This window comes from Culex quinquefasciatus, chromosome 3 (assembly GCF_015732765.1).
Source record: "Culex quinquefasciatus strain JHB chromosome 3, VPISU_Cqui_1.0_pri_paternal, whole genome shotgun sequence".
NCBI lineage: Eukaryota > Metazoa > Arthropoda > Insecta > Diptera > Culicidae > Culex > Culex quinquefasciatus.
This window is the reverse complement of record NC_051863.1, coordinates 33181625-33198086: the sequence shown is the minus strand read 5'-3', so window position 1 is coordinate 33198086 and position 16462 is coordinate 33181625. Positions and strand designations below refer to the sequence as shown.

General features: G+C 35.2%; 1 protein-coding gene across 1 annotated transcript; it reads left to right on the top strand.

Annotated features, from left to right (window-relative positions):
- Positions 1-5648: 5648 nt before the first annotated feature.
- Positions 5649-15928, top strand: LOC6045184 (neuropeptide SIFamide receptor). The gene is made up of 7 exons (XM_038264416.1): positions 5649-6089; positions 6368-6549; positions 11679-11823; positions 11897-12008; positions 14863-15063; positions 15279-15390; positions 15453-15928. The coding sequence occupies exons 1-7, from the start codon at positions 5815-5817 to the stop codon at positions 15812-15814; spliced, it is 1389 nt and encodes a 462-aa protein (XP_038120344.1). The 5' UTR covers positions 5649-5814; the 3' UTR covers positions 15815-15928.
- Positions 15929-16462: the final 534 nt, after the last annotated feature.

Here is a 16462-nt window from a genome sequence, read left to right as displayed (position 1 = left end):
AAAAGACAAAGAGTTGAAACGTAAAATTTGACGAATTTATAGAATTTATAACAAAAATTAGTTTTTTTTTAGATTTTTCCAGCAATATATATATATATTTTTTGTTAGCATCCCTTTTCAAGATAAGCGTTGTGTTTCAAAGGATCAAAGCAAATGCGTTTCAGAGAAATAATCCCAGATAACGACTTGTTGGTTGTTGGATTTCCAATCGTTTTCGATCGTTTACATGCCACGCAAATGAGGGAACGGAATCAGTTTTTACAATCTGAACTTCGGTTCAACTTTTGTTGCGCTTTTCTGAAATCCAGACAGCAAAATGAACCCGTTTTAGAGGTTTGTAATAGAAATGATAAGTTGAAATTGAAACCCGAATAGAGAAAAACAAAACTATGAGATTTTCGAACTCGGATCAGAACTAAATTCCTTATGAAGAATGTCAACATTACAAAGAGTTTTTACGGTTTTTGCTAGACATCTCAGGATATATTTTTAGAGCTTTGGAGATCAATAAAGTCAAAAGGTGCGCCATTGAAAGCTGCAAACATTGGCGTCCCTCAAAAGGCACGTGCGTCAAAAAAACACGATCACAACGAAAGGGCTGGTTAAATAACCTGATAGGTGAAACACACAGCACCACAAGTTAAATGACAATTTTGAAGATGTTATCAATTTACATGTCGACGTTGTCCCTCTAACTTGTCGTACGTTGCTTTTTGACGTTTCGAGAAAAAACGCCTTTTAATGTTCGACCTTGAATAAATAAAAATGACAGCACGCAATGTAAACAATAACATACACGTTTTGTTCGGCTGACCATTCTGTGCATTGTCCTTAAGTTTTGGTTGAATTTGGTTGCTGCAGTCCCAAGTTATAATTACAAATGTTTACGTTAGTCGGGCATATACGTGTGTCAAACGCGATCTGACCTGAAATCCCTTTGCCCTTTGTCGCACTTACAGCAAATTTTCAGGGGGTGTCAAGATAGCACTACAAGATTGAAACTTCTTTCATATGAAAAGTGACAACAATGCACGGAGTTTCGGTTTTTATTGAATATCTCAGAATTGATATCAAATTTTGGGGATCTGTGAAGGTCAAAAGGTAAGGCATTGTGAGCTACACAAAATGGCGTTCTCAACTCAATGTGACCCAAAATGCACGTGTGACAAGTTAGCACGACAGCAACGATGTAACAGAAATTGTAAATCATCCGGATGTCGAAAGCTCCAGCTCTTTTCTCTTTTATTTAAGGGATTCCATTTTATACGATTTTATTTCATGAATTTTCCGAGAAATTGCATCCATTATAGATTTTTGTGTCCAGCGTTATTTCGCTGAAACGTTTCCATTTAAAGCAATTGCCACAACACAGGACTAGAATCCCTCGAACAAATCTTCGACAATCTGTTGCTAATCCTATCCAGGATTTTTCGCTCGGAAAATATTTTCAAGTGATATTTCATGTTTCTAGCAGCAAGAAAAAAACATCAAATCCGGTCTGCACTGTTCCTGAAACAGTCACACACACACACACGTTTCGTAACCGAATGGTGATTTACCTTAAAAGCTTTTCATTTACTTTACACGCGCACTTCAGACAAACATATATGCGAATGGTGCACAGAGAAAGTTAATCCAATTGAGCTTTTTCCTAGTGCTGTTTGCCTTTGGCGATGATCAGACGGGATATCATGCTGGGCAAATGTAGGCATTGATTTAAAGACCTGTCTGGAGATTTTTTAACGGTATAATCAATGTTAAAATTACAGCCCTGTTTATAATTTTATAGCAGTTTGATTTTAGATCTTTTTTCAAATTTATGTATAAATAGCTATACGACAGAATTCGATGTGATACTTTAAGATTAAAGCTGTGACCAAATGCCAGACCAATAATTTCTGTAATTTTAATTTCATAATTATAATTATATAAAAATAATTGCAATTAAATTAATACAGATGGATAGCTTTTCACGGAAAACAAAAAAAACGATTGTTGACTCTAAAATTCCACTAGAAGTCACGTCAATGTCAACCAAACATGCCAAGAAATGATTGCTGTTTAAAAAATCTGTTCCACGTCGATGATGTGCGTAGAATATCACTCTCAGAACACATAAGTTTGATGATACAGCACACAAGCTTGTGGGTTTTCTTGTGGGGAATTCATTACCTTGTTGATCTTTTGACATCAGGCGTCGGTTCCCAGCGGTTCGTTTCCAAATGCTTGCAACACTTGAGGCTGAAGAGGTGGGTTGAATTAGCAAGAAGTTTACTCTTACACATTCGCTAATATGATATGACATAAGGCTTGAAATTTGTAAACTTTCAGAACACTCCACTATAATTAATTTTCCTATGTTTAGTTGCATTACACTTTTGCCTTCAGAATATTTTTTTTAATTTTTCCTGTCAGAATAAAAGTCTCTACTTAAATTAGTCAAAAGTACCAAAAAACTTAAAAAAAATATCGTAAATGTATCAGACAGTTTTTGAAAGACAAACAAACAAAAATATTTTTTTAAATAATCTGAAAAGTCACGATGTAAAAGGTGTCAAATTTGTATTTCACTGAACTAAATGTAAAAATGTTTAAAAATATATAAAATTTGTGAAACTTCACAATCGTTTGCATACAGTTATTTATTAACCCTCTACTGCTTTTTTCGAAAATTTTAATTTTTCGTGTTCAGGAGGTCATTTTGAGCAACTTTTGTTCTACGAAAAGCGTTACTTCTCTTGTTTAATGTTTTTCTTGTTTCATTTTAAGTATTTTAATTTGCATTTTAGTTTATGTTTGTTTTTGGTAGTATTTAGCCTATTCTACCACTTCCTATCATTACATTTTGCCTATCTATTTTTGTCATGTGTTTACAGTAACCTTTTAAATTTTTTGCTTGTTTTTCACATTTTCTGCTATAAAATGGCACCATTATCATTTGAATTGTAAAAAAAATGCGTAGAGGCATAGTCTGGGACACTAGAAAAATTGCTGCATACTTCTTTTTACTTAAAATATAGGAAATGTTAGTAAAAAACACAGCCAAAGTTGACCCCTGAATAAATGACATGTTTTTAAACATTGGCAAAGTCACATTAAAACAAGTAAAACTTCCAATCCATAAATTTTCTAAAATTTTAAGAGTTCTTCTTTCCAATGCTTTTTAAAGATCAAAAATTTGTTGATAAATTGATTTTTGGCCATTTTTTTAAATCGAAGCCCGTCTAAAGGCGCGGTTGGGTTGTAGAGGGTTAAAGTTTTTTCGTTCGTTCTTTTTATTTCAAAAAGTCGCTATGGTCTAAGGAATCGATCGACACCAAGATATTGGATTGCAGCTATTCCACGTCAAACCAGCAGGATTCAGATCAAAGTGCTCCGATTTGACTTAAGTTTGGCATGGGAAAAATAATTATACTCATTTTTTTGGTCCAAAAAGTGGCGTTTTTAACGTTTTTCTCTAGACTGAACCAACTTTAGCTGGCCATTTTTCAAAAAAAAATTATTAGTTTTTATTTTAATTAAAAAAAAGCCGAAACGTTTAAAAAGAATTTTAAGAAGTTCCTTTTTCGAGTGAATTACACTGAAAATAAAAAGAAGCAATCCAATTCCTAGATTTTAGGATTTAGCCAGCTTCTGCCAGAGAAGTCACTAGTTGCGTCTTTCAATTATGAAATTTTTGGTACCCAAACATGTATCGCTGAAATTTTCATGTTGTCGCAGTTCTAGTGAAAAAAGTTGATTTTTACGACATTTTCCCGTTTTGGCGCGCGGCGCGTCGAAAAAACACAGTTTTTATGTTCAAAAAAATCATATCTCCGAATCGTGATAATGAATATTCGCATTTTTTCATATGTTATGTAAAATATTACAAGGAATCAGGGAAACATATTTTCAGATATGAGCTCTTTGGTCCCGAGACCTTCAAATTAGCAAATAAATTTCTCATAGGACCTTTTCAAATATTCAGCTAGCTTTTTTCGAACCTCCACATATTTTTTCCTTAAAAGCCCAACTAATCGACGAACGACGAAAAATGCAATTTTTTGGACCACCCTATTTCGGATAGGGTTTTCCTCAGTAGGTTAAGGAAGGCAAAAAATCGGACATTCGCTATATCAATCGAACTCTGGGTAACATGCTTCTCCATCGAAATTATGGAGACGCATGGTGCTTTATGTTTAATTAATATGCCGGTGCTCTTTTAAACAGAGATGATTTTTTATAAGTGAATTATTATCAATAGTCAGCAATTCCCCACGAAAACAGCATGATTCGAAAAAAAGTTCTCCGATCGGGCTCAAAATTTTTCTGGGGGTTCCTTGTCCGAAATAATTAGACCCCTATTTTTTTTTGTTTGGCCATTAGGGTGACGTACGCCGTGTTAGGGTGGTCCGAAAAATGGCAATTTTCGTCGATTTTCGCAAAAACCACTTTTTTCAAAAAAATATATCTCCGCGCCATTTCATCCGATTTTAGCTGTCTTAGATGCAAAAGAAAGATGATTAGTTTGACTATTTAGGAAAAATAGTTAGAAGTTCCAAAAATCTAGCTTAACATTTGAAAAGTTACGAATTTTCGTAATTGAAATACGCAACTTTTGGTACCTTTACATGTATACTGAAATTTTCAAGTTATTGCAGTTTTAGTGAAATTTTTTTCCGTTTTCGTCATTTTCCCATTTTTGCGCGTGGCGCGTCGAAAAACTCAGTTTTCATTTTCAAAAAATCGTATCTCAGAGTATCGAATACATAACTTCACTATTTTTTGATATGTTATGTGAAATTTTCCGAGGAATCCGATAAAAATATTTTCAGACATAGGCTCTTTGATCCCGAGACCTTCAAAACAGCATTTTAAGTTTTCATACGACCTTTTCATATGTTAAGCTAGATTTTTGAAGCTTCTTACTATTTTTCTTAAATAGTCAAACTAATCACCTTTCTTTTGCGTCTAAGACAGCTAAAATCGGATGAAATGGCGCGGGGATATGATTTTTTTTAAAGTGGTTTTTTAGAAAATCGACGAAAATTGCCATTTTTCGGACCACCCTAACACGGCGTAGGTCACCCTAATGGCCAAACGAAAAAATACGGGACTAATTATTTCGGCCAAGGAACCCCCAGAAAAATTTTGAGCCCGATCGGAGAACTTTTTTTTTCGAACCATGCTGTTTTCGTGGGGAATTGCTGTAGTACTGTACACATTTGGTGGTATTAAACATAAATTTCTTACACTAGATTAATTATTGAATTTTTAACTAAAACTGGTTATTAGTTTTTAAATACAAAAGACTAGTTTTAAATAAATGTTCATCAAAGTTTAAACTATAAACACTTGTTTTGAAATTGATTGAGATGATGACAAATCTTGTTAGAAAACCAGACTGAATATAACTTGATGGTGTTAATTTGATTTGTTTATTTCTCATCCAAAATGATCATCTCAACGTCTTTCCTTAACAGGAAGCAATGTTTTATCGTTGCAATAACAATTTAATTCGTAACAATATTGGTCCATCCATGCACAGTCTATAAGATTCTTTCTCTATTAACAGAGTTTCCTTTCCACAGAAAAAGGAGACAAAGCCCAAATCATTTCATTTCGACACGCTAACGATTTTCTTTTCTCCATTTTTTCCGCAATTCCAGACAGCTGTCAACCTAGACAACCCAGCAGTAATTGAATCAATTCCGGCCCATAATAACGATCAAAGCACAATGGAGCGGAAAACGCGCTCAAATTAATTCCTCGTAATCTTGTCGAGTTCACCCGGTTGCCCAACAACTGCCTTCCCGGACCATCCTCGCGCGGCGGATGGACTCCGACTCTCTCAACTGCACGTCGAACATCGGGTCGAGCCACAACTGGACCTGCTTCATCGTCCACTATGAGACGGACGCGACTCCGACAGCATCGACGTTCGCCGATACGTCCACCAACGCGACCGCCCTGGCCATCTTGGCCAATCTTAGCCGGGCCAAGTTCGATGACTTTGATACCGCTGTGGACGCGTACGATGGGACCCGGACGGTGGGCCTGGATCCGGCCTATCAGCTCCGGTACGGGCTGGTTGGGACGGTTTTGTTGAGGTTGGTAATGAAAAGGGATATGCATCTTCGAGTTGTACCATAACCCTAATAAAAAGCTTCTATTTATAAAATCCCAAGAACCTCTAGAACTCCCAGAACAACTAAATCAATCAGCTGAAGTCTATATTGGTCAAGTTCTCAATATAAGTTACCCAGTTTAAAATGATCCCATAAAAAGATCAACCCATCCATCCATCAATCAACGCCCCATCGCGTCAACCTAGAAAAGTTGTAAAATTTCAATTTCGAAAAACCCCCTTCGCCCATTTTCTTTCCAGCGTTGCCTACACGCTCGTGTTCATCGTGGGCCTGCTCGGGAACTTTGCCGTGGTCATCGTGGTCAAGAAAAGCACCATGATGCGGTCCCCGACGAACCGCTTCATCGTGAATCTGGCGTACGCTGATTTATTGGTTAATTTTCTCTGCCTGCCGTTCACGCTGATTGGCAATCTCTACCCGGGTAAGTTCTGGTTCTGGTTTGATTTTGTTTAAATTTCTCCAGGGGATACCTACTGCGGGGGATAGTTTTTCCTCCACGACGACCCCGTAGGTTGTCGATTTAAGTAGGGAATTTTGGTAATCTGCAAATGTTTGCTTAGGACTTTGGGTTAGTTCGGGATGAAAAGGTCAAACATAATAAAAAGAGCAATCATCACCAAATTGAATGTTCGATACGAAATTACTATTCTGGGAATAGGTTGCAGAAGCTTGAACTACTGCAAATAACTTCAAAGTGTATTCAATAGTGTTTGTCGAGTCGTCTCGGTCCTAACCAGGTCTCAGCACCGAAAAGAAATCCTTTTTTTCAACGAAATTGCTGAATTTTAAAATTTTGCACAACATAACCTAACGCTGCTGGCGATAACACTGCCGAAGCCAACAAGTTGGCATAACGAAAACTCCTTAGCTGAACTCCAAGGCCGGAAGCATTCTTGGTTTGGAGAGTTCTTGAAAATTAAATTAACTCGAAATAAGGTTTACATTGACAGATTGACCCAAAGATTGTGGAAAATTTGATCCCCTTCATAAGGATAACACATGTTCCTTTTTTCCTGTTTAAAGAGATCTAATAAAGAACATTTGTTTTTCCAAATAGTAATGCTTCTTTGTGTATTATCTTTCTTTAAATAAATTTAAAAAAAATGTTCCAAAAGAGATATACAGTGAACTCTCTCGTTGTCGATATTGAAGGGACCGTCGAGAGCGGAAGCTATCAAATTATAGAACGAAAAATTTATTGACAGCTGGAGCAATATTGATATCGAGAAGATCGACAGCCAGAGAGTACACTGTAGCAACTTTTTTATATTTAACCCCAAGCATACAAGAAGGTTAAAATATAAAGACGCAATAAAATGCGTTACTTAATGGTCTCAACAAAACAACTCCATTTATCATTTGTTTTAGAAATATTTTCAGTCAAACTGTGCAACCTGAACGAAAAGTCCTAAAAGTAAAATGTGATTTATGAACATTACTAATCGAAAGTTCAAATCTTCATCAACTGCGTGGTATTTTTACGTTCTCCAGCATCCATTCTGGAGTTTTACCACCCAAACTTCAAAAGGCACAGAGAACCATTGAAAAAAAAATCGCGATGGCGGCACAGGATAACCGAGACCGACGTTTACCCCCAGACTATGCCTCTCCATTATGGAAAATAATCAAATTTAGGAACGCCACGTAAGCGACGGAGAAACTTCCGCTGACGTTGTCTTGGTGGTTGAGTTGGGTGGTGTGCTGGTTTCAATAACTTTTCCCTTGACTTTTCCGCTGTCAAAATCATATTTTTAAAGTTTTTTTTTATTTAATTGGCGAATCGGGCCACATTGGGCGAATTGCGATAGCTTTTTTTAAACTTTTTACTGTAATCAAAGTAGAAACTTGACGTATGGTTTAGAAAATTTCAAAATCATAGCAACGTCGACTGTATATCAGCACAGCAAGTTTTCTAAGTTGGGCTGAAGTCGAAGTGTAAACAAGGAGTCTATCTTGTTCTTTTCTAATGCAAACATCAACTAACGTGAGCAGGATGGACTCTTTGTTACACTTCGACATTGCTATAAAACGATTTTTAATGATTTTTCTGGGTCTCGTTAATTTTTTACGAAATTTGATTATTTGGTTTGATGGCTCCGTAAAAATGATTTTAACGTGAAGAAAGTCTAAAGTGGGGCTATTCATAAACCATGTGGACATTTTAGGTGAGAGTAGGTTGGTGATTGTCGGCGATCCATACGAAAAAAAAAAATTGTTGTCGAAGAAAAGCCAAATTTCATCAATCATTTTGGCTAGACAGAAATATCAAATTTTGTTTTGAATTGGAAATCAATTAAATTTAAATTAGACATAATAGAGGTGAATCAGAGAAAACATTCTTTAGCTTTAAAAAAAATATGTTAAAAACAATACATAAATGAGCATGCGTTTGTCCAAACGTTATTAAAAAGTTGCTTAAGTTCATTCAGTACAAAATTTCATGTTAAAACAATCTTAAAAAATATACTTTGGTGATGGAATTTATTGTTGGTGACAAATATTATAAAATAAAGTATAAAAAGTACCGTAATCTGGGGTGAATCGGGACTACAGTCTGAATAGGGACAGCAGTTTTTAAAGCACTTAAAGCTTTTAAATTTGGAAATGGATGTACACATTTTGTTGGCCTGAGTCTGTTCTAACCGAAACCAACCAGAAAAATCAAAATACTTTGCTCCAACATGGTTAAAACTGCTGTCCCAATTCGCCCCATGTGTCCCGATTGACCCCAGTTTACGGTACTTACAGTTATCCCGAGCAGGGGTAAATAACACGGGAATACCAAATTTTGGTATTACTTGGGCAAATAACAGGGACCAAAATGTGCCATTGGTTGCCCAGTAAAAGATGGTAAAATACCATGAAAACTAGTCTTGTCAGTGGAAGGGCACAACAATACCAAACCATGTTATTCCAAGGGTAAAAAAATACCACAAAATAAAACCATTTCAATACCAAGTTGAGGTCTTCTGGATTTTTGAACATTGCTTGAATACCAAAACTTGGTATTAACATGGTTTTATTTGAAGATATTCCCGCGCCCTTGGAAAATCAGATTTTGGTATTCCTGTGGTCTTCCACATACATGATTTTGGTATGATTTGATGGTATTTTACCATCTATTACTGGGCAACCAAGAGCAAATTTTGGTTGCTGGTATTTGCACAAGAAATACCAAAATTTGGTATTTTCATACCATTTTTAGTGCAACAGTTGCAGTTTGTGAAAAAACGGAAATGATCCATATGCAACAGCCAAATCTACTCACCTGATGATTCCATGTTGTTGTTAGTGATATTCTTCACCACATCGAATGCATTTGTCATTGATGAACCGCCTGTGCTTGAAGTTCTTGAAGATTCTGAAAAATAACAAGATTGAAAAAATAAGTGTTATTAAAATGAAACTGGATTGAAATTCACCAAAATTCAATAATATGTCGATTAACTCGTTTTTCAAAGTATTTGGTTATCCCAACTTAGAGAAATTTCAACGTTTTAGAAAAAAAATCTTAGTGGGCAATGGGCATATAAAAAAAAATTTAAAATCAGCTTTAAAATTTTTGGGTTTCAAGTCATTTTAGCGCAAAATTAATTATCTCGTCAAAATTTATAAAAAAAAAATTCCATAGTTTCAGAGGAATTTCATGAAACCTTTCAATACCAAAATAATACCAAAATGTGCCATCCTGACTTAGAAAATTTTCCACAATTTCAAGACATTTTTTTAGGGGGTATATCAAAAATGTTTAAAATCAAGTTTGAAATTTCCGGTTTTCAATGAAAGCATTCGCTTTGAGACATCATTTTAGCGCAAAATTAATTATTTTGTAAAAATTGGTCAAAATTATCCCATAGTTTCAGAGGAATTTGATAAAACACTTTAATACCAAAATAATGACAAAATGTGCAATCCTGACTTAGAAAATTTTCCACAATTTCAAGTCATTAACGGGGGGTATATCAAAAATGTTTAAAATCAAGTTTGAAATTTCCGGTTTTCAATGAAAGCATTCGCTTTGAGACATAATTTTAGCGCAAAATTAATTATCTCGTCAAAATTTATAAACAATTTCCCATAGTTTCAGAGGAATTTGATGAAACTCTTCAATACCAAAAGAATACCAAAATGTGGTGTTCGACCATTGACAAATTCTGCAATTTTGCAATATCAAAACAATACCTTAAATTGGTATGATACCACATTTTGCTCTTGCATAATCCTTAAGACAAATTTTGAAGGGTCCAGGAATACCAAAATTTGGTATTGATACCAGAGAAAGGTATTATTACGCATTTCCCTTGTTATTTACCCATGCTCGGGATATCAACATAAGATTTTCAAGACATTTTTCACGTTCCGTAAAATTTGATATTTTGGAATTATGGTCCTCGTGGAAATTGCAATATTTGAGTGTGAAAAATAACTAAGCTTTGTTGCTGTTTTCTTATTTGACTATTGAAATTTACTAAATCATGATAATTTTAAAGGTACATTTTATCTACACTTTGAAGAAAGGTAAAAAGAAGTAGATTCAAACACTTCTTTAATGATGCATTTTTTGCTATAAATTCGATCAAGAAATTAATTTTACCGAAGTTTGAACAGAAATGCCAACTGTTGTCCTTTATCACTTTTTCAAAGACAACCCGAGCAGACGGAAATAACGTGGGAATAACATTTTTTGTTATTTGAAAATACAACAATACTTTTTGTTATTTTAACAACTAATCCGATCATCCCAATAACAGTTGGAGTTATTTTTCCATAACAAAAAATGTTATTCCCAAGTTGTTTTGGCATTCAACCAATATAAGACCGATAACAAATTTTGTTATGATAACATAAACTGTTATTAAACTCTCATGCAAAATTTATTTTGAGGAAATATTCCATAATACTTTTTGTTATTTTAACAGTATTTGTTATTGAAATGGCATGAATTTTGTTATTACCGTCTGCTCGGGAAATGATACTTTCGTTACAATTAAGGTAGTTTTAATTAAATTGAACATTTTAAAACAAAAAAATCATAAATTAAAAAAAAAAATAAGCTCCAGTTCCTCCAGTGATCAAAACGTTAATACAAAGCAAAAAAACATATTTTTTTTGTATTTTAGAATGTCGCAAACACGTCTCGTAGGGGTTCTGGAAGAAGCTTTCCATCGTCATCGTGACAATGGTCTACCAATTACCAGTTCGGCGAAATCCCCCAGGCATGATTAGAATAAAGAGCACCTCATCGATATACTTGGTAATATTTAATAGAGGTGTTCCTTCCGAGAAGAATACAAAATCGGGCTTTTGTGCGGGAAATTTCATTAGCAGAAAATGTTGAGCTTTTCTTCAATGGTAAAATTACAGAGGAGCACCTTTGGGAAAACTTCCTTCAGATACGCTTATCACGAAATTGAAAGAAAATTTAAGTGAAAGTTTCATCTCATTACACCCATGAGGGACATTATAAAACCAATCAATTTTTAAAATGTTATGAATGTGTTAACAAAATCTAATTGAGTGACATTCTTTTTGCCATACCATTTCTTACAGCCTGGATCTTGGGGGTGTTCTTCTGCAAGACGGTCTCCTACCTGCAAGGCGTCTCGGTGTCCGCCTCGGTCAACACCCTGATGGCCATTTCGATCGAGCGCTGCGTGGCCATTTCCTTTCCCATCTCGGGCACCATCACGACCAGGTGGGTGGACCAAGCAGCCGCCAAATGGCCTAAATTTAACGACATTTCCTTTCATCTTTTTTGGCACGCTCAGACAGTACCGCGTGATAGTCACCATCATCTGGACCATTGCCCTGGGTATCAATCTTCCGTGGTTGTTTGTGTTTACGCTCAAACCAATTGGGATTCCGGGCAGCATAGCACAGGTAAGTGAGCGAGTTTTTGGGGTGAGAGGGTTGGGGGAGCAGAAACGTGAGAACTTTTTTTTGCAAAATGCTTCTTGAGTCTGGTAATGGATTTGGAGCGTTTTTAGATTGGCGTGCCTTAACGCCATCATAAGAAAACAATTACGTGGGCAGGATCAACGTGACAAGTTGTTTGATAAGGTCCTTGGAATTTCTACGAATTTCACTAGAATTTGGATTGAATAAGAGCTATTAATAAAATAAGTTGCCGTGTTTCTATCACCTAACAAAGTTAGTGCCATTTTGTGTTATGGTTCACCCATACAATTACTGCTGTTCATATATAAATTGTACGTAAATTTACGAAAATCTGTAATTTTTCAACGGTTTTTTTTATTGTTGTGCTGTCTTCGGCAAAAATGCAAAGTTGATGAGGACTATTAATAAAGAATAGGTACCGTAAAACGGGGTGACTTTGATAGGTTTTCGATTTTTCCGCAAAATGAAAGATACAATTAAAATACGTGCGGAATGGTTTAGAATCATACTGACCGTGGTAGAGAAGTGTTCAAAGTACCTCAAGAAGAACCTTTCGTAAAATTTTGAAAAGTTTGAAAAGTTAGTTAACTATAGTTAAGAAAATGTTGATGAAAGTCATTATTTTAAAATTCTCAATGTGTCATGATTTTCTCAATGAAAATGATTTTGGAAAACGGAATGCATTTTCGGATTCTTTGGACAATTTTCTACTAGGAGAAGGTTTAATAAGTTTGTAAATAATAAAAAATATGTGTTTTTGTAACACAATTTAGATAAAACTTCAAATATAAAAAAAAACGGTAAAACTTGTGATTCGAATTCAGTAAAAAATGCAATATAAATCGATAATTTTATAAACAAAACTAGTTTTAACAAATTTCAGGCAAAATTCCGACTTTTTAACAATTTTACCTTAAATTTATATATATTTTGTTAAAAAGCTTATTAACATAGTGAACTACATATAAACATTGATTTTTTTTTCTTAAAAACTATCTCAGTTACTTTAGTGATGGTACATTTAACGTACAAATAAAATTTGACCATCTTAAATATGATTTTAACAAAAAAAAACTATGGCTATCAAAACACCCCGGTTTTTAAACTAAGAATTTTTAACGTAACTATTTTTCTAAACACTATTGAAAAAACTTGTTTTTTTCCAAAATAGTGCATGGACCTTGTGTGGCCTTTCCCAGAACATGTTCTAAAAATAATCTTGAGAAAAACCTTACCTGTTGGAATATATTCCAAAATCAAATTGTAATCTTATCAAAGTCACCCCGGTTTACGGTACACGGGAAAAAAATAAGTGATTTTTGAATTATTTTTTTTACAAAAAAATAAATTTCCAAAAATCGTTTTTTTTTCATGAAATTATTTTATATGTTTTTGGGTCCAAAATTTGGCTGACGAGATATTTTTTTTTAAATAGTGATTTTTGTAAAAAAAAAAATAAAATCTTGCACTTTTTTTTATTTTAGTTTTTTACGTAAAATCGAATTTGCAATCTAAAAGTACTTCTCAATTTTAATTGATTTAGTGCACCATTTTCAAAATATAGCCATTCGAAGTTAAATATTTGACTAAAAATATTTTTCTACGATTTCGTCTAAGAAACATTGAAGATTGGACCAGGAACTAATGTTTCGGTTTTCAATGTTAAAATATGAAACATTTGTGAAATTTTCCGATCTTTTCGAATACAATATTTTGATTTATTTATTTTTAATCAAGACTATCATTTCAAAAGATCCAAACATTCAATATTACGCCCTTTCGAAAGGATAGTCTTGATTGAAATAAATTAAAAATATTGTTTTCGAAAAGATCGAAAAATTTCACAATTTTTTCAATTTTCTGAACTTTTAAAAAAGGAAATATACTCAGAAATGGTCACTTATGGTTATTATTTTTTTATAAAAAAACTGCAAAAATTTCGCTGAAATCAAACTTTCGATGGCTATATCTTGAAAACGGGCCCTATATAAAAAAATCTGTAAAGTACTTTTCGATTGCAAATTACTATTTTTTCAAAAAATCATAACTCGGCGGCAGATTTTTTTACCATACATAATCTCTATGGCTCAAAAGTTGCGTGGTTTTGTCTTCTAAAACGTATAAAAAAAATCTCAAATAAAAAATAAATATTTTGTGAAATTGAGTTTTTGTGCAAAAAAAAAATAATTGGAAAATCGGCAAATTTTTTTTACGCGTACCTATTTTTTAATAGTCCTCAAGCATACCTACAACTTTGCCAAAGACACCAAATCACTCAAAAATTCCTTGAAAAGTTACAGATTTTCGACTGATTCGTAGAGAATTGCTCAAGTGTAAATAAAATTTGCTATTCCCGAGCAGGGCTAAATAACAAAGGAATACCAAATTTTGGTATTAGTTGGAAATAAAACCAGATTATTAAAACTGAAATTTGTGATTAAATCTTAAAAGGAGTTTTTGTAACAAAGAATATAACAATCGTTTTTTGTAAATAACCTGGTTTCGACTCGAAAAAAATGTAAAAAAAATAAATTTGTAATAAATAAATAAAAACGTGAAGCAGTAAAAAATGAGTTCTTAGGAACCAATTGATTAAGTATTTCACACAAATGAATAATATCAAGCTTCTCAAAACCACATCAAATATGCATCGTTTCGAGACAACGATAACAGAGACACCTTTCTGTTATTTCCAATAGCTGATCAAATTTCTCACGTCCCATTTGAATATACATGGCACGACACAGCCTAGCGTTCGGCAGAATCGCCACCAATTCATTTCCAATTCACTTTCCCAAACGAAACGACCCCGGCTTATTGGCTCATTTACTTTCAGATCTGCACCGAACTGTGGCCCTCGCCGGCCTCCGAGAGCTGGTACTTTCTGTTCGCGAACCTGTTTCTGTGCTACCTGGGACCACTGATTGTGATATCCGTCTGCTACGTAATCATCTGGAAAAACGTCGCCTACCGGAAGCTGCCCCGGGATCTGATCATCAGCCGGAAAAGCGAGGTGTACAACCGGAGCAAAGTGAAGGTAGGATTTGGCGGGAGGCTTTTAGCGGAGATTAACGTGTTTGGTGGTGGGAAACCATGCATTTCCATCAGTCACGCTATTTACAGTTCCAACGAGAATGCAGGCCCACCTGACTTTCCTTTCGAGACAAGTCTCAATTCCCTGGAAGGGAAGCTTTATGATTCGTTAACCTTTTTATCTTTATCCGTTCTTTGTTCTGTTTTCCCAAAACACAGGTGGTGAAAATGATATTTGTCGTCATCGTTACTTTCATCATTTCTTGGCTACCGTTGTACGCGATATTCTGCTTCGTTAAATTCGGAGGCGACCTGGTTTATGACGAGTCAGGTGAGTTACGATACACATTTCTGTCGTTTCCCCTATCCCTTAAATCTCACTTTTCCCACCAGTGCAAACCCTGATCCTGGGCGTTCTCCCAGTAGCCCAGTGGCTGGGCGCGGCCAACTCCTGCATCAACCCAATCCTGTACGCCTTCATGAACCGGAAGTTCCGGGCCGGGTTTTGGCACCTGTTTCGAACGTGTTGCGCCGGAGAGGACGATGATTGGGTGCTGCCCACGACGGTGATCCGTAGCGACGAGGCACGCGACCAGGTGCTGCGACGAATCCGTTCGGAAAAGCACTACGTCCGCAATGGGAACCATCACCACCTCCACCATGCCACCATCAACAACGGCCAGAAGCCGGTCCAGTGTGGACCGATGCGATACTCGCAATCTACCAAAGTGGTTTCATTGAGTGAACTCACCTAGCGTTCGCGGTCCACTCTACAAACGAGTCCGTTTTAATTATGAAAAATGGTTAGCCGAACTTTAAAAAAGGTCACACATTTTACCATTACATAACCTTAGCATTAAGTCTCCCCCCCCAAAAAAACCCGCATAGCGTCACGTGTTAGGCAGCATCATACAAAAAGCCTTACCGCAGAGCAGAGTGTTTGTATCCATTGTAGAGTTCGAAACATCTGCAAGCGCAAACGCAGCAGTACAAACAATAAAATCAAGTAAATAGTGTTTTTAAAGTAAAATTATCATATATATTAAATAATTCATATTTACAAACATATAAGCCGCATTTGATGCCAAAATGAAACACAATAGTGCGATGTAGGGAACATCATTAAAAAAAATATCGTCTATTTTCGTACCGTCTTTTTGTGATATTTTGCTCAGAACGAAGTAAAAATTGTTGGTCTCATCTTAGGGTAAAATAAAAAAAATAAAACGAATTTTAACATCATTGGTTTGATATTTTTATTCATTGAGAAAAGTGTAATAGTCTGAACACCACTGCATTCCCAACATACCCATTCACACTTAATTTCCATTTTTATTACCATGCCCGGACCTCGCACAACAAGACCAGGTTTTGTCTTTCAAAACACAAACCCTGCCTGGCTG